Source organism: Leptonotus elevatus, chromosome 20 (assembly GCF_054856555.1).
Source record: "Leptonotus elevatus isolate MCC_2025b chromosome 20, RoL_Lele_1.0, whole genome shotgun sequence".
Classification (NCBI taxonomy): domain Eukaryota; kingdom Metazoa; phylum Chordata; class Actinopteri; order Syngnathiformes; family Syngnathidae; genus Leptonotus; species Leptonotus elevatus.
The window spans coordinates 553,862-572,032 of record NC_141258.1 but is presented as its reverse complement, the minus strand read 5'-3'; the positions used below and the strand labels follow the sequence as shown (position 1 = coordinate 572,032).

The following is an 18,171-nucleotide window of genomic DNA, read 5'->3' as shown; positions in this document are numbered from 1 at the left end:
GCGTTTCCGTATTTTCCATCTTCCAAGTCTTGCTCGATCTCACGGTGGTCATTCTTTTTCTTTCTTTTCTTTCCTCTGGCGCTCCTTCCTTCCTTTCTTTCTTCTCTCTCTTCTTGACTGGCTTTTCCCGCTCCCTCCTTTCTTTCTCTCCGTCGCGGTGCTTGTTCTTTTGGCTCTCTTGCTTTGCGTCGTCCTTCCCGCCGTCTTCGTCGTCCTGTTAAAAGCAAAAGACGTCACAGCTGTCAACCAATCGCTTGTCAGGCCACAGCGCATCGTCTCTCTTTTAGCACGTCAATGGCATTTTGCGGCATTGTTAGCATCAAGCTAAGCGGGCTTTCCTTGCGTGTGTCTGCTTAGTTTGACAGTCAACTTGCGAAGTTTGTTTGTTGATTGTTGTTGACGGCGGCGTTCGGTCCCACGAAGCCCTCGACGAGGCTCTTGACGTCGTCGACGCGCTGGAGCAGCCGCTGCTGGCGGCGCAGGGCGTCCATCTTGGCGTCGGCGCCGGCTTCCCGCTCGGCGTCCAGACGCCGGCGCAGCTCGCGCGCGCAGCCGCGCCAGCGCGCGCTTTCCCGCCGCTCCCGCCGCAGCCGCCGGCCGACGGAGGCCAGCAGCCGCCGCAGGTGCCGCTTCTGCTCCTCCTTCTGCTCCTCCTGCTCCTCCAGCCGCGACTTGAGCAGCAGCAGGACGTCTTTGACGGTTCCCATCTGCTCCTTCTTCTCCTCCAGGCTGGCCAGGACGCCCGCGTTGAGCTTCTTCTGCTGGCTCAGCTGCTCCTCCTTCTCCCGGATCTTCCCGATGGAAAGCCGGGAAAGTCGGTCAGGTGCTTTAGTCCCGCTAACATAACTCATAGGCGTGCAAAGCCGTCCATTATCCGAAGGGTATCAAGGTCTTTCCGTACCTTCTGCTCCATTGCGGCCTTGACGCTGCGCAGTTCTCGCTCGCAGTCGTCGGCGGTCCGGTCCAGATGCCACTCCATGTTGTCCCAGTGGCGCTCCACGTGCAGCCGGACGCTCTCCCTCATGGCCAGGAGGCGGCGGGAAAGGTGGTCTTCGCGCCGCGCCCACCGCCGGACCCACTCGTCCTGGACGGCCTTCAGCGCCGCTTTCGTGACCGCGTCCTGGGCCCGCTGGAACTCGGCGAACTGCTCCATCCAGAAGGCGCGCACCCGGTCCAGATCGGCGCAATGGGCCAGAACGGCGTTCCGGAGCAGCTGCCCGACTTGCCGTCCGGTCCAGCTGGTCTTGTCGCCCGCAAAGGCGAGCGGCTCGCAGCTGGACTCCATGCTGAGAACGTCACGTGAGGGAGGACACAAAGAATACAGATGAAATATTTCCCCACTTTTGCACTGTATGGACGCTTTGGAATGTTGGACAGTCGGTGGACAAAAGAAACTCGGGGCACAGGAGTGCTAGCGCGTTAGCTTGCGGAGTCGTTCTATACGCCATGTTGTATGCCTACCGTATGTATATACATTAGGGCTCCAGCCTGCCCCCCAAATCTGAATTTTTCATCTACTTGCACACGCGCAACCAGTAAATAAATATGGAAGATTATTTTTCATATTGACAAACTTCAGCTGGTCGATATCTTGAAAATGTCCAGATTGACGCGGCCACGCCATTTTAGCTTTGGCGCTCGCTGTGCTCCGAGTGTCCAAAAGTTGCTCTGGAGTTTGTAGATTGCAAGCGGGACCGACTTTCAGACCCTACCTTGAAACGCTAACCCTGATTTGAAACCCGACCGGAAAAACAGCAAAGCCGCAAGAAAAAAGTCACATAGGAAGAAGAAGAAGAAGCGTCGAGTGGGAGCGTGACTACAAACACATTTCGCCAAAAAGAGAAAAATGTCACAAAGCATCAAAGACACAAAGCTCCTTGAGGGGTGTGGCCAAAGGCGTCGTCTTAACTTTTTTGTTTCTTCAAGTATTCTGTGTTCACCTCATGCACTTTTTCTGATCTCGGTTTTGTGCAACAACAAAAAAAAAATCATCTATCATGATGTGTTGTGCTTTATGTTGACCAACACTTTTCCCAACGCATGTCATTCCAATAACCGCTCATCAGCAAGCTCTGGAGAAGCCTGATCATGATCCTCACCTGCTTTGGAATATGGAGACATGGAAAACAGGCATGGATAGTGTGCGCCAAGGACCAGGGTTGAGAAACACTGCTCTATGCAATTGGGTTGAAAAGTTGGGGGGGGGGGACCTCCACACAGAAGTAACTTGGATGCAGTACCACCTGTCCCCAGCAGATGGTGCTTTCCCTCGAAAGGTGACGTTTCAGGTTAGGATATCTGGGTTTCGGCTCGTTTGTAATTGTTCACTAATGTGATAAAACAATAAGCATGACGCGCATCATTAAAGCCGCCAATGAAATATAGTTCAACAAAAAAAAACGAACAATCGTTGAGAATCCGCGTGGTTGGTCATTCAATCAAAGTCGTGGTGAAGAAAACGGAGAACCAACTGAGATACGGCGCAGTACTGCCCTCCTGTGGATAACTGGAGTAACTACATTCAGGGTGGGAATAGGATTGACTTGTTCGTGACTTGTTAATATATAAAACAATCGTTGATTTCATACTTTAGTAGATGACATAGCCGACTACCAGGATGTGGATGCGGTAAGTGAAAGTAATACCCATAAGAATAAATAAATAAATACATAAATGAAAGAAAGAAAGAGAAAAGCATCTATTGATGTTAATGGCTGGTGAGGAGGGGTGAAGGTTGGGGGTTCCCCTAAGCAAACCAAGTAAACAAGTAAACCAAAGGCAAAGTCGTATACCACTCGACCATCTCGGCTTTGAAGGTCACGGGATGTTTGGAGTAGATGCCACGGACTTCCGTGTTTCACAATTCAGCGTCGCGTTCCATCACTCGCACCCCCAACCCCCGTCAGGTTAACTGTGTATTAACAAAGTGGGCTAGCTTGATTGGCATGCTAGTTAGCCTGCTAGCTAAGTCACATGACCACGAGGCTGCAGTTCAAGAAGGGAAATGTGAATTTGTTCAGATGTGTAAAAGGGACTTTTATTTGTTTTTGTTTTTTTTAATCAAAGGTACACACGTGTGAATGTTTGGGAGCAATTGCCGAAAGACAAACAAACTTCCTTCTTGGCGTCCTGCAGGTCCAGTCCGTCTTCCGAGATGTGGCGTTCGCGCCTCGCCGCTGTTTTGGTCTCCGCGGCAACAACAACGTCTTTTGAAGGATCGTGTCCAGAAAAGCAAATGACGAGCTTTGAAACATCAGCAAAACGTAGACGAGCTTTCTACTTCCTGTTGCCAAGGCAACGCGTGGTTAGCAGCGCGCTAGCAAACAACAGAAAGGCAAACATGACGAATGTTGCCAGCTTGGAACTCAAAGTTACACAAGTCACCTGAACCTGAAATGCTGTTTGTAAATGTCTTCTTTTTTTCCATAAAATAGTTTACTCTCATTTGTCCCCCCGTTTGATTACGTCATCATTATTTAACCAATCATTAAATAAAACGCTGTCAATGCAAATTCCTAAATGTATTAGTGAAGATATTTAGTTCCCATTTTTTACTTCATTACAATTATTAACCAATGACTGAATGAGAGTAATAAAAAATAAATACATGTTGAATATGTAAAGGTTTATTTAACTAATCAAATAATTCATTCTCGTGGTTTGATCTCATAATGAATGTAATTAATGAACCTACTTATTTAACCACACTAATTAAAAAATGCTAAATATGTCTTTTTTTTTGTTATTTACAACAAATACATTTAATTAGATGATTGAATACAAAATAATTAATGTGTGTTAAAAAAAAACATAGGGAAAAATGGCTAATTCAATCCAATAAATATTAAGAAATAGTCGTCTTGCTATTGCTGGATGTTGATATTTGCCAAATCGGCTTCGCAAACGACAATCGCAACTCATTTACCTGCAAAAATCAAGGACGAATAAATATAAACACAAATAATACATAAATGCTCGCTGGGCCCGATTAATTAAAGAACGGAAGAGGCCCCTGAGCCGGACTTTGCCCACCCCTGAATTGCACGACAGTACTCAACACTATTATTATTATTATTGTCATCATTATTCATATGATGGTGATGTCGTTCATGTTATTGTGCAGCAGTTAAACGAGCAGGGTGACAAATTGTCAATAAAGTATTCACTTCACTGAGAAGTCTCGCTTACGCCTCCATCAATCATAAATATTGATCAAATACGTCTCACGTGGTTCCATTTGAAGACTTGAAGCAAAACAGGAGATTGTCAAAATAAATCATCGTAAATATCAAGTCCAATTTCAAAGCAGCGACCTTGAAGCTTTTGTCCCGTCAGACAAACTTGTGCGTCTTTTGTCGTCCTCGTCTTCAAACATGCACGTGTTACATGAATCTTGAAAACGTCCGCCTTCGATGTGTTCCATTTCCTCGTACGAGTCTCGCAAAGGTCACCTTGTCGTCTTCAGTTGGAAAAGTCCCAATGCAACGCTTGGAGAGCGACCGTCTCGTTGTCCATTGAGTGGACGTTCCCGATTTGTTTGTAAATGTCCGTCCTTCACTCCTTGTCTCCGTCCTCGCTGCTTCCTGCCAAGCAAACAAACACAGTCTGGAGTTTTGTTGTTGAGGCGCTGTGCTCGGTGTAGTACCACCTTGTGCCACAGCATGCCAGGCAGCACTGAGCTGCACTGGAAGACATGCAGTTCAGCTCAGAGCAGGAAGAAGAAGAGCAACCCAGGAGCGTCTTTTGCCATTTTAATGTTTGCTTTCTCCACAGAGCACCAAGACCAGAGATGACAAATCCTGGTCCGGAAAGTAAGAACCGTGCCAGAGTTTGGTTTTAGCCACAGGTGCTTCTACTCAACAGGTGGAGACGAGCTCGTTTACCTGCGATTTGAAAACGTCTGTGACTAAAGACAAACGGTTTCAGGGTTTTTACTTTCTGGACCCGGGTTCCCCAACTCCGGTGTTGTTGTATGCTGCGCATGTAACACACCTGATTCAACGATCAGGATCCTCATCAGGATCCTCATCAGGCTCCTGCGGAGTTTGCTGATGAGCTCAAATATGAATCAGCTGTGTTGAACGTGGGAAACCTCAAAAATATGCAGGACTCGGGCCCTCCACGACCGGACTTTGACACCACTGCTTTAGAATGACGTAACATCCATGCAAATTTAGCTCATCGTGTTATGTTGGCCACTTGGAATTCCGATTTTTCCATCCTCACCTCCGGCAGAGTCCACATCCGAGTCGGAGATGTGCGTGATGGAGAAGCGGGACACGCTGGAGGGCGACACGGTGAAGCGGGAGAACCGAGCGGCAGACTTGGTCTCCTGGGGTTTGCCGATGGCGCCGGCGGCGGCGGCGCGGGACGGCGAGTCGGAGGCGGTGGAAGATGTCGGCAGCGGGAGCAGAGGGAAGTCGTCCTCCCACTCGTAGCCTGCGCCTGCCACAAGGACGCGCGCTGAGTACGCGTTCCGGGAAAGCCGACACTTGGGAACGGCGCACTCACTCTCTTCGGAGACGTTCCCGTCCGAGGAGTCGTCAGACGCGTTGGCGCTCTCGGGAGATTTGCTGCCCGAGCCCTCGACGGTCAAAGGGAATCCGTGTGCCGTCAGCTCCTTGGTGGGACTCTCCTGGGACGCAAAGTTTTCACGTTAGAAGCTCCAGACTTTCCTGATGTTTTGGCTGGATTACAAACTAATTGGGTCACAAGGCGCATAATTAAGTCTTAAGACTTCACCTTCAAGCAATTGTGGGGAAAAAAATCAAGTCATTACTTGAGTTAAGCGTATTTACATGCCGGTCCACATTAACATGGTGGGCGAGCCGGAACCGATCCCTGCTGACTTTGGGTGAAAGGCAGGCAGGGAACGCCGCGGACTGGTCGCCAGCTCGTCACACGTCAACAAACAATTATTCACATTCACACCGATGGACAATTTGAGGTCGTTAATGAGGCTAACGTGCATGTTTTTGGAACATGGGAGGAAGCTGGAGTATCTTGAGAACACAAACGCCACACAGGAAGGTCCGCGTCAAGATTCGAACCCCAAACCCCGAAGTGGCCTCTGCACTCAACACTGTGTCGGTTGTGTTCGAAACGGAAGTCTTTTTGGAATGAATTAAAGAAACGAATATTCATGTTATTTTAGACGGAAAACAGCAAAGAAATGTTGCGGTCAAGAATGACAAACTTGGGGATCACATCTCTATGGTGTATAGCGCCACCTACAGCGGTGGAGTCCCCTCTCAATATTCGCAAAAATGTCCGTTTTTGCGCATTTTCAGTAAATTTGCATGAACAATTCCAAACAATTGGATGGAATCCTGACGAAAGTGAGTTTTAGCCAAGCAAGTCTCAAGTCCTAAAAGTGGAGTCTGGTCCGAGTCGCCCACCCCTGCCGCTAATGACTGCTCACCTGATCAAAGAGATAAATGGTGACGTCGTCAAAGAAGGACACGCTCCTCTTCTTGCGTTCCAGCTCCTCGCGCATCTCGAGCACGGCGGCCGTCTTGAGGAGGCCCCGCAGGGCGTGGGCGTGGCTGTCGTCGCTCACCACGACGGGCACCGGGTGCCACTCGTCCTCGCTCTCCTCCTCCCGGACGCCGAAGGTCCGCGGGTCCTCGTCCGACGCGTCGCTGTCGTCCGAGTCGCCGTCCTCCCTGTCCGCGTCGTCCCCACCCGGAGGAGAATCTCGGTCCTGTGTCGAAGCTGGCTGAGGCGGAGGAGAAGACGAAGACGACCTTCTGGAATTGGCCGCGTGCTGCAGGGCCACCTCGTCTTTGGGTAGGACGTGCAGCACCGGCGCTTTGTCCTTCACTTTTGCTTCTTCTTCCTCTAACAGGCCGATGGACTTGTGTCCTTCATTCAGGGCATCGAGAGCCTCCTCCATGGCTCCCACCACTTCTGCCGCCCAGTCTTCAAGAGACGAGCTCTCCTCCTGGGACGGCCACTCATCCAGGCCCGCTTCAGCCGTTGAAGCGTCCAACAAGTCCTCATGGTCACAGTCTTCCGTTTGGTTTGTCCCGCTTGGTTTTGGCAAACCATCTTCTCCTCGTTCTCTTGCTGAAGTCATCACAGTGTCTGTCAGTGCTTCTTCATCGTCAGTTTTAAAACCGTCTGTTTGGTGCTCCTGCTCGTTCCTCATCTGGCGTTCGTTCTCGTAGTCGGAGAAGTAGGCGGAGTCCCTGTAAGGTGTCTCTTGACTGAGTGGTGAGAAGGTGTGTTCGCATGACTCTAATGACAGGTCTTCACAAGACGCTTCGTCCTTCAGGGCACCGACACCGCGGTCCTCCTCCAGGCTCGCGTGGACGGCTGGCTGAGGCACGTCTTGGTCTTTGGCTTCAAGAGGTTCTTTTGGGACAAACTCGGGACTTTCGTAATTTTCTGTGTCGTAGCCGCTGTCCATGGCTTTGGGGGAACAGGAAGGGCGTGAGGCGGGGCTGGAGCCCTCACAGGACCCGGAAACGCATTGTAGATCCATGGACTCGATGGAATCTGGCGTTCCGACCTGCTTCTGAAGTGACTTGAATGCAGGGGAAGCGCTCCGCTCGCCGGACTCCTCCGCAAAGATCCCTGAAGTGATATCAGTGACGTCATCGTCTTCGTTGTCGCTGCAGTTGTCAAGGATGTCGGCGAGGCTGACGCTGGAACCCCCTCGGTCCAACCCGCTATCTTCTGCTTGACTTGTCTCTGACAGCGGATCCGTCGGGACCATCATCACGTGTTTGTTGTCTCCGGGCGCTGGAGGACTTCGGCTCACGTCTTCCATGTTGGGCTTGGTCACGAGAGGATGTTCTGTGATGATGTCTTGCTTTATCGCGTCTTCTGCTCTAAGATCCAGATATGGCTGAGGCTTTATCGAGGCAGGTTTGGATACAACTGGACCTCCTGGCGCTGGTGAGAGGTTGATCATCTCGTCACTGCTCGGGATGTCCATGACTTTGTTGTGGCTGTAGCTGTAGCCGTTACTCACCGGCAAGCCTGTGAGCGGGTCCACAAAGTGTGCGTGGCAGCACTCCCGCGGTGGCGCCACGTGGGCGTCGCTCTGGTGGCGCAAGTTCCCCATCGCGTCGCAGCGGTCCGGCGACACCATGGGCGGGTGTCCGCTCAGACGGCTGCTGTTGTCTTTAGCCTGGCGGGGTTCCAGGTAGGTGACACTCTTAGGCAGGCTGTGGTATTGCAGGCCCAGTTCCTCCGGCCAGGAGTCTTCAATGTCTGTGCTCGGCATGGTGTAGTGAAAGTCCACGTAGCTTTCCTGTCTGCAAGTCTGACTCGCTCGCCTTTGGTGGCCGACGCTTCGATGGCGATGTTTGGAAGGCCACGTGTTGCACGTGTGCTTCTCGATGAATACGTCTTCCTCCTCCCCCGAGTCGCTCTCCCTGCGCCCCATGAAGAGCGCCCTCTCTGCGTCCATGTTGATGCTGACCGAGCCGCGCCTGCCGGGACTCGGCATGGTCTTCCTCAGGGAGCCCATCATGTCGTAGTAGCCTCCGGTCACAGTTTTGCTGATGATGGACGAATGGCCCGTGTCCAAGTCCAAGTATGAGTCTCCGTAGACCTGTTCCGATGAACTGTTGAGGGAGGGGGGTATTCTTGCTGGGTGCTCTAGCTCGCCCAACGCCTGGCGAAGGCTCCTTGACCCCCAACTTTCTTGAAGATGCTCGTTGGCCAGCTCATCTCCCATTAGGTAGTGCTCAAAGTCCACAGGTGGGGAGTGCTCGTAATAGTAACCTCCATCTCGGTCTTTGTAGGACACGTAGTGACTTGACTCCCAGGGTGGTAGAGGGCTGTTATCACACCCCTGTCCTAAGAGGGGCTCCATTGTCAGGGAGATGGCAGGACTGGAGTCATTGGAGTCGTAGACGTCCACGTCGTGGATATCTGCTGACCAGTAGGTGTCACAGTTCGTAGCCTGCGACGGACAGACCATGCAGTCCCCGGAGTCGGCGCTCCCAGTAAGGAAGCTCCCACTGCTCTGGTAGTCTGGGCTGTAGGAGCACATGGTGTAGTCAGGCTCAATGCTGAAGTCCACCGGTTCTTCGATGCGGATGTAAAATTCGCTGTTGACTGACGGACTGTGGGCGCTGAAGATGGGAAGTACACCTGGGACATGCAGATGTTTTGGCTGGTAGTAAGTGGGAGAAGCTCTGAGGTTCTGGCTCTCCAAGGGGCAGCCTCCCACAATGCCCGCTGGCGGATAAAAAGCTTCATGATGACTGACTTGACTGAGGGCACTTGAGGAGTCCGGGCCTCTGAAGGACTCTTGCGCCCTGGCCTGCTCCCACCTGTACTCAAAGTTGAGGCCGTGGCTGGTCTCGGTGATAGTCAGAATGTCATCCCCGGACTCTGAGTGGTAGCCATCAGCAGGTGAGAACTGCTGGAGGAGAGGGAACGATGACAAAGTGGATGAGGGCTGCCGGTGCGTCGTCAGCGGGGGGCCGCGACGGACGTTGTGTCCGACACTGGGCCGCATGGAGTTCCAGCGTCTCTCAAAGTCCTCCTCGGCTTCACTGGCCCCCTTAGCGCACAGATAGGTCAAGAGCAAGTGGACTTCCTCAGCATTGGGCCTCTGATCAGGTGGGAGCCAGCAGAACTGCATCACCTCGAACCTGAAAGTCACGCGCAAATGATGAGAGTGGAAAAGATATCTGCAGCATGCGTGGAGTGTTCGTGCGCTAACCAGCGTTCAGCCAGAGGAACTTGCAGTGTGGGCTTGGCCAGTCGCAGCTGCTGCTCCCTCACAGCGTAGGACAGAACTTGCCGGTCAGAGTAATGACCGTAGGGTTGCTTTCCCAGCTCCAGCAACTCCCAGATGGTCACACCCAGAGACCTGACACCACAGGTGGGACTAAGTCGCATTTCTTCACGGTCCCAAACCCGTGATAGGACAGCGGTGCTTACCAGATGTTACTCTGCTGGGTCTGCTTGGCCACCAGCAGGTTTCCGTGCGCGTCGTCCACCAGCTCAGGAGCGATCCATCGAAGCGGCACGTACGTCTGGTCGGGTGTGACCATGTAGTCGTCCTGACGGGAAAGCAGGAGGAATATGAACCCTCTTTGAATGGCTGCTTTTCGATGGTGCAAGTTCTACCTTGTACTTGGTGCGGGATAAGCCGTAGTCGCCGATCTTCACGGTGACGTCGGCAGTCAGCAGGCAGTTCCTTAAAGCTAAGTCGCTGTAGATCCACGTGACAACATACTTAGAGATGTCGCATGTCACAAATTGCAAACATGTCAAGAGCCGGACAGAATTCATCACTCACTCGATTTTGGTTTTTAGCACAAAATCCTATCAAAGAAACGCTAAGCGCGACTGATAAACAATCTTGATGACTTTCCTGAGACCATGTGTCCAACTCACTTCTTAAGCGGACTGTGGTTTTGTTCGGATCTTAGCCGTCGCGGTCTTTCTGGTCCACAACACTTACAACCAAACAACTTACCAATCCTAGCAAGTCTTTGTTATGGCCGTTGTTGGCTCATAAGTGGCACTCGTATTAAATTATACTCTCAACTTGGCATTCTCGGAGATCCAGCAACGGCCCCAAAAATGGGTTCGTCCCCACTCAAGGAACCAAATGCTCGGCCTGCCACTGCAGAAGTACGGCTAACAAGCAAGTCATGAACTCTGGCCCATCCTGGAAATCGTGGCGTGACGACATCCACGATTGGACCTGCAGAGGGCGCTGCAGTCTGGTGGCCAGGGTCCACCGCCCGCAACAAAATCACTGATGCTGGAGTCTTTTCAGCAACACTCGGGCAGCACCAGGATGTTGTTACAGGAAGTGGCCGTCTACAAGACAAGAATAACAACTGGATGGATGGACGGATGGACAGACGGGGACTGATGGACAGATAGACGGACGGACGGACAGATGGATGTGGTACCTGTGAGCAAAGTTGTGCGCGTGCAAGTGTTTGAGTCCTGAGGCGATGTCGCAGGCCATCCTCTGGAGGATCAACGGCTCGGGGACACCAACGCCGTCAACGCACTTGCTGCTCCTCAGGTAAGCCTTCACGTCACCCTGGTAATGCAACACACCATTACGTCTTACCACCTATGGCCACTGGGGGGCAGCGTAGTCTGCGGAAGCACAACTGTACCAGCGGACAAAACTCCATGACCAGCAGGAAGGGCGTGACGTCGGTGCACTGGGCCAAACACTGCAGCAGAGCCGAATGCTGCAGCACCCTGAGGACCGGGAAGCGAGGCACCACACAGGAAGTGATGTCATCAGTCAGGGACAACCATCAAAAAGTAAGAGGGTGACTGTATACCGGTAGGGTTGCACTTCCTCCAGGAAGTGCATCTGTTCCTTGATGCTGGCGCTGGCCTTCAGCTCCTTCACCACCACCTGATTGGTCCTCAGGTTCTCGTTCACCTCCCCCAGAAGAACCTGCCACATGGACATATGGACACCAATGCACCAGGAGGACACACGGACAAATAGGTCGTTTGGAATGGGTGGTGGGGGTGGGGGGGGGGACACAGTGATGGACATACCCGGCCATGAAGATAACGCGGATGTTGATGAATGTGGAAAGCGAGGATGGAGAGAAGAAGATGTTATCTGCTTGCAAACATTGGAGACGGCGTGATTCCGATTGCAAATGTTCATGCCGGAGTTTGAAAGGAACTGCCCCTTTCCCGTACAACGTCAACCAATCAGAGACTCCCACAAATCTTCATGCTGACCTGCCTCGTGAGGCTCGCGGGCTTCCCTGTTAATTCCCACGGAAGGTTTTGCAAGCGTAGTCACGACCGTCGGAGCGTGCGCACCCGGCGGGCGGTCTTACCTTCCCGAACCAGCCGGTCCCGATCTCCTTCAGGTACAGCAGACTCTGGCGGCTCAGGTTGGACCATTTCAGGTGATGCGCTGCCAGGAGACAGAACAGTCCACGTGAGGGCTGTCAATCGGACAACATCGGCTTTCTCAAGTGTCCACTGAAGGGCCTCCGACGCGGAACATCCCAGAATGTCCAAGGTCCGACCCCCCACCCGCCAGTGACGCCGGACTGTCGGACTCCGTGATGCATCGCAGTCGACGTCCTTGAACAAAAACTCAGTCCGTCCATCCGTCTTTCATTGTGGGTGAAGGAGCAGACAAACAGACCTTTGTGAATTGCACCCCCCCCCCCCTCCCATCGTGCAAGCCCCCCCTCCCCACCCTAAAAGAACACACAGTCCAGCCACTGTCCATCCTGGACATGGCGTCACCCCCCCCCACGCTGCTCATTCCTCACAGCCGCCCACGTCCTCTCTGGAATCGGTAGCTTTGGGGCCCGCGCCGCCTGGCACCGGCTAGCAAGCGCCAGCTAGCACCATCAGCAATGACGCCATCATTCACTAAGCATGTAGCATGTAGCTAAGCGAAGATGTTGTGTTAGTGTGTGTGTGTGTGCTTTGAGGGCCGCTGTCTTGTTGTTGTTGCTAATCAATACTTGCGCGGGTGCTCTAAGCCGCCCGCCGCCTCCGTCGGGCCTCGTCGGCGTGCTAGCCAGGAAGTCGTTAACGGGATGAGCAGCGCAAGCCTCCAAATGGACCCAGCGTTGCTTTTAGGACCGGCCGGCCATTATCCCGTGTGAGTGTTTTTTTTTGTTTGTTTTTTTTTTAGCTGAGGCGCTTCACAAATGCGTTTGTGCCTACGAGTGGTCCGAATTGTGCGCGTACTCGTGCGTGCATTGGCCTCTCTAATAAGACAACATGAGAGAAGCGCAGTCGCAAAATAAGAGTTGCACTCGCACAACGACAAGGCGCGCAATTGTGTGCTGATGCAAAAGTGCTTTCCGCGGAGGTGCAGCGTGCGCGTTTGTTGAGTTTGTTTTTTTTTTTCTTCCCGCGTTTCCTCCCCGCAGCAGCTGCATGAGGGCGCGTCCGCCAAGATCACGACGGCTCTCACGCTCGACGAGTCTCGTGAGGAGACGCGCCCACTCGCAACTGCAACGGGGAGGAAACGCGCTGCATACCACGCACGCACATTCCAGCGTGCGCGCGCGCGCGCATCTCTGCTCATGGGTGTTGCTCGTGTGCGTGTGCAGTGACGCGTTCCACACCGGCGAGCGTTTGACTCACCTGGTGGCGCCGTCCGCCTGGCGAGGGGCAGCGCCACCTCGCCGAGGGGCAGAACGTAAACGTCCGGGCTGGCCGGCGAGGCCGGCGTGGACGCGTGCGCGTGCGCGTGCGCGTGGTACGCCTCGCCATCAGCAACGTTGCGCAACTCCTGAAACGACAGCAACACGCGTCACACTTTTCTCTTGCACTCGTAGCTTGATGACGCGACATTAGCATCGATGAGCAAACATTTTCTGACATCTCGCCAAAGATTGGACATTAACGAGCCGTTTTGCCAATGGGGGGACACGCCCACCACAGATCAAACAAACTACCAATCAATTCATCAACCAACCAATCGAGTGGCTGACCTAACATATCAACCAATCACTGACGTGACCAATTAACCCATTTGACGTTAAATCAATCAAGTGACCAAATAACCAAAAAAAGCAATTAATTGATCAACCAACCAATCAAATGGCTGACATATCAATCCATCAATTAAGTGACCAACTAACCAATTGATAATAAAGAAAATCATTAAGGGTGCCAAGCTAGTAAACCAACCAAGCAATCAATTAATGAAATGAGAAATATAGCAATCAAGCTGATCAACCAAGCAATCACTAACTAATCAAATCAATGAGTCCTCAACCAAATGTCAAACCGACCGAACGCCTAAACAACAACAATCAACTGACCTGCTAAACCACTGAACCAATCGACCAAACCAATTAACCAGTTGACCAATCAATCAATCGCTCAATCAAATCCAACGGATGAAGCCATAAGATGTTCGTTGGACCGTTTTCTTCTTCTTCTTTGAATTTTCTGGCGGATTCCTTGCGTTTGGTGTTTAGCACCACCTAGTGGACTTGGCAGGTAATGTCTGCAGTTTTGGCTCTGAGAAGACGCCAGCAAGTAACGAGAGAAAAACTAAACAGTTTTCTAGTCTACAAAAATCAAAACCTGCTTTCTGGCCAGCCAGCCGGCCAGGCCTGGCCCCGGGACTCAGAACAACCCCCCCCCCCCCCCCCCCCCCCACACACACACAGGGGAACGCCAAAGACAACAAAGAAAACATTTTGCCAAAAATTGCTGACACGATGGCTGGAAGATTTTGATTTGTTGAGTTTTTTTGCGCGTCAGCCTCGAATGGCAAAGTCAAGTCTGGAGTCCGCACAGGAAGTTGCGGGAAACTCGGACAGGTCCCCAAAGACCTCAAGAATGCGACCTGACGACACCCGACACACGCACACACATTTGGATCCTTCTTTTCTTTCTCCTCTTCTGGACTTTTTCTGACTTTTTCTCCTCCTTCACCTCCTCACTTTCTCTTTCTCATCTTTCTTGTTCTTCCTCTTGTGACCCTCACATGCACACGCACACGCAAGTTCACACGCCCCGCTCGCCCCTCGCTCAACATGTTCTCTCTCTCTCTACTTGCACTTTTCACACTGCGCTTGAGAAACAGCCGTGCATAAGAGGAGGCCGCGCGTGTGTGTGTGCGTGCGTGTGTGCGTGCGTGCGTGCGTGCGTGCGTGCGTGTGTGTGTGTGTGTGTGTGTGTGTGTGTGTGTGTGTGTGTGTGTGTGTGTGTGTGTGTGTGTGTGTGTGTGTGTGTGTGTGTGTGTGTGTGTGTGTGTCGAGAAGACAACGTGCACATACATCAAGTTCACCTGCTCAGAAGGTAACACACACACAACAAGAGGGTCAACACAAGCACACCTGCAAGTGAAGAAGGTTCCGGAGTGTGACAAGGACTTACCTTCCTCAAGTCAACACACACACACACACGCACACACGCAATCGGTGTCGTCCGACGTCGGAGTGTTGAGAGGACGACGAAGAGGACAGTAGAGCGTGTGAGGAAGGCTGAGAAAGACCCCAGGACGGAAGTGGGAGGAGCTAAGAGGTTGGGGGTCGCACCACCCTCCTCCCTTTCCCTCCCCTCAAGGGAGAAAAAAATGGGGGAGAGGACGGGGGATCCACATAGTGTTAGGATGACATCATCATCAGCACAACACACGCACATCTGCAACACTCACACACACACATGCAGGCAGAAAGACACACAAGATGACAGAAACACACGTACACACAGACATAAACATGAGGAGAGACAAACTAGCCAAAAACACAAATAGGGAGGCACGCGCACACGCACGCACGCAAATAAACACACATCAACACAAAAAACTCAAACACATGAAGAATGATGCAGACACACAGAAAACACACACACAAAAGAAACGCACAAACAAACACATTCTGCAAACAAACACACACACACACATTGATGACATGCAAGTGTGTGTGTTTGTTGTTGATGCTGATTGACAGCCGTCACATCGTTAGCAACGTGTGCGTGCGACACCACCTTTAAGCGTGCACGGCGCGTTGGTGCTTGTTAGCATCAGTTGGCGAGCGTGCGTGCGCGCGCGCGCGCGTGTGTTGGCGCTGACCTTGAATGCGGCGCCGCGATTCTTCTTGCAGCACAAGCAGGCCAGCAGGACCACGAGCAGACCCAACGCGGCCGACGCCCACGCCAACGCCGCCGACGCCCACGACGGCTCCGCCCACTCGTCCGCACCTGCCGGACGCATCGACAATCAGGACAAACTGCGAGGAATGCCAAACTACACGTTTTTGTGTGTGCGTGTGTGTGTTTTATGAAACAGTCGCACACACGAGTGCGTCTTGCACTTGTGTGCACTTGAGTTCTTTTCCTGGCGCTGACCCACAATGCACTTGTGAGATGATCGTCGTCACGTTCTTGAGGCATCCGTCGGCGATCCGTCGCGGATACGGAGGATGCAGTTGCCATGGAAACGGGCGGGCTGCTCCTTCCTTCCTGCGAGCGTCTGCTTGTGCTTCCACCTCCACCTCGAATGCATCAACCAAGCTAAGCTAGGCTAGGCTAGGCTAGGCTAGGCTAGGCTAGGCTCAAGGGAAGGATTTTGCAGGGTGGCGACTGAGCAGCTCGTCTGACGGCCTGCGTGGATGCCTCCAACGTCTTCCACATTCAGACGAGCGTCATCCTCAAGATGAAATTGTTTTGGGCTCAATCAGCGGAAAACATTCGACACTCAATTTCAAATTCCTGGTCAAAAACATTTGATTTCACAGATATTTGAATTATTGCCACTTGTTATCATTCAAAAGGTCTAAAACCCCAATTCCCCCCCTCCTATTGTATAAAATGAATTTCTAAGAAAACTAATGAATTCCTTTTTCGGCTTCTTTTGCAAAAACGACGACGCGCTCATCATCAGCGCGGCATTTCTTTCTGCATGCAAATGAGGAGTCGTAATGTGACCACGTGTACTTCCTTTGCTGTTTTTGCCAAGACGCGCACGTGAGCAAAGTCTATTTTTAGCCGCTGATATGAATGTGTTCGCAATAATCAATAATTTAGCATATGAATTATGCACACGGCAATAGAGACGCATCAACAAACTCAGGCGACTTTTCTTAATTTGACATTTGGATTGTTTACATCACATGTCAATTTAATGCTAACAGCACATTTGAAAAATAATGTCACATTTTAAAGGTAACGTCACAATTTTATGCTAACATGTTTAGTTTGTTTTTTCATTTGACAGCATTCTGTTTACTTCAAAAGTGATTTTAGCATTAACGTTTTGCTAGCTTTGAAATGTGACCGAGCATTAAAATACGAAATTGGCCTTCAAATGTAGCGCAAGCATTGAAATGGATAACGTTAGCATTCGGTTAGCTGAGTGAGCTAACAAATTCATTCAATTCGCACATTCTGGATCACATGACGGGATGATGACGTCACATAATGATGACGTCATCATCACCGTCAGGTGACTGACAGGATGCCCAAAATAGAAATGGTTTGTTTTTCTGCTCTGTTAGCAAGCCGGCGCTGCGGTTGCCATGGCAACCGGCTGCACCACATTGTTGCGTAATCACGAGACAGGATGGATCATTAGCTCCTGATGAGGACGAAAACAGGATTTTTAATCAACTTAATGAAGCGCTGCATGTGCGCGTGCGACAGCAAGAAGACGCTCACGTGAACACACACGTATACACGTTGTCACGCACGCACACGCGCACGCACGCACACACACACACACACACACACACCGAAACGGAACCGCAGTGCTGGAATGTTTGTCTCACCTGGGCCGATGGCGGCGGCGCGGGTCCAAAGCGCGGCGCACGTCAGCATCATCAGCATCTTCCTCATCTTCATCCTCATCTTCACTCCATCCTCATCTTCAACCTTTCCGAACCGAGCCCGGCCAGCTGCCGATTGGCGCGTCCATCTCCGGGAAGGAAGAAAGCTTCAAAGGAGTCAGGAAGGTTCCGTGGAGCAGGACATTCCCCGTGGGGGGAGAGAGTGGGGGGGGGGGGGTGATCAGTCAATCAATCAGACGCGGGCTTGCGTGATTTGGGTCCGCTGATGTCGGGGAGAAGAAGGAGGAGGATGGGTGGGGGGTGGGTGGGGGGCTGCTGGTGCTGTCCGCGGTCCTGCTTGCGAGCGCCATCTTGCTCGCTAATGCTGGGGGAAGGGGCGGAGGGGGGATGCTGAGGGGCATTAACGCGCATGCGCGCGCGCGCACACAAAATACAAAAATGGAAAGACACACTTGCGTAGGCACGCGCAGACGCTCCGCAGAAATGTTTCCGTGGGGGGGGGGGCAGCCGGGATTTCGCAACATTTGACTTGGCCGCCTGCTTGTAACTTGATTCTTATATCAGATTCATTCACTCGTTATCCGTCGCTTGTACTATCTAATTCTACCTCATGCACTGATTTGCTCGCTAACAGCCAATCAGAGTGATCGATTTTGCATACTTTGATTGCTTGGCCTGTTCATTGAGTCCTTTGGAAAAAGCACAATGGCGCAAAAATCGTAAACGTTTCTCTATTTTACGTGTCCATGTTGTTAGCTTGCTATGCTGTGAAAAGTCACGATCTTCATTGACTTTGAAAAAGGATCAAATCAATAATATTCATTAAAGGCCCATTTGTGAAGAGTTTGCATTGAGGTAAGTCGTGCTTTTTAAATACACGCTTTGTATAATTGCAGTGTGGTTAATTATCTCTAACAATCCATCCATGAAAATGAAA

At 51.7% G+C, this 18,171-nt stretch overlaps 2 protein-coding genes and 1 long non-coding RNA gene across 7 annotated transcripts; 1 reads left to right on the top strand and 2 right to left on the bottom strand.

Annotated features, from left to right (window-relative positions):
* Positions 1 to 300: 300 nt before the first annotated feature.
* On the bottom strand, positions 301 to 2,983 carry LOC147156244 (uncharacterized). Of its 3 annotated transcripts, XM_086063971.1 has the most exons (4): positions 2,793 to 2,983; positions 2,100 to 2,268; positions 902 to 1,286; positions 301 to 791 (listed from the first exon to the last, which is right to left on the bottom strand). In XM_086063971.1, the coding sequence occupies exons 2-4, from the start codon at positions 2,132 to 2,134 to the stop codon at positions 366 to 368; spliced, it is 846 nt and encodes a 281-aa protein (XP_085920097.1). In that variant the 5' UTR covers positions 2,135 to 2,268; positions 2,793 to 2,983; the 3' UTR covers positions 301 to 365. The 3 variants fall into 3 exon arrangements, with proteins under 3 accessions (XP_085920097.1, XP_085920098.1, XP_085920099.1); XM_086063972.1 differs by lacking the exon at positions 2,100 to 2,268; XM_086063973.1 differs by lacking the exons at positions 2,100 to 2,268; positions 2,793 to 2,983 and adding an exon at positions 1,713 to 2,014.
* Positions 2,298 to 4,305, top strand: LOC147156243 (uncharacterized). Its single transcript, XR_015091599.1, has 2 exons — positions 2,298 to 2,628; positions 3,136 to 4,305. It is a non-coding gene; the product is annotated as an uncharacterized LOC147156243 (long non-coding RNA).
* Positions 3,611 to 17,448, bottom strand: aatkb (apoptosis-associated tyrosine kinase b). Of its 3 annotated transcripts, XM_086063969.1 has the most exons (14): positions 17,217 to 17,448; positions 15,524 to 15,651; positions 13,078 to 13,225; positions 11,802 to 11,881; positions 11,283 to 11,401; positions 11,109 to 11,196; positions 10,893 to 11,029; positions 10,096 to 10,180; positions 9,907 to 10,028; positions 9,686 to 9,835; positions 6,422 to 9,614; positions 5,512 to 5,635; positions 5,227 to 5,445; positions 3,611 to 4,583 (listed from the first exon to the last, which is right to left on the bottom strand). In XM_086063969.1, exons 1-14 carry the CDS (start codon positions 17,293 to 17,295, stop codon positions 4,555 to 4,557), a joined length of 4,701 nt encoding a protein of 1,566 aa, XP_085920095.1. In that variant the 5' UTR covers positions 17,296 to 17,448; the 3' UTR covers positions 3,611 to 4,554. The 3 variants fall into 3 exon arrangements, with proteins under 3 accessions (XP_085920095.1, XP_085920094.1, XP_085920096.1); XM_086063968.1 differs by lacking the exons at positions 15,524 to 15,651; positions 17,217 to 17,448 and adding an exon at positions 14,827 to 15,454; XM_086063970.1 differs by lacking the exons at positions 11,802 to 11,881; positions 13,078 to 13,225; positions 15,524 to 15,651; positions 17,217 to 17,448 and adding an exon at positions 11,509 to 11,672.
* Positions 17,449 to 18,171: the final 723 nt, after the last annotated feature.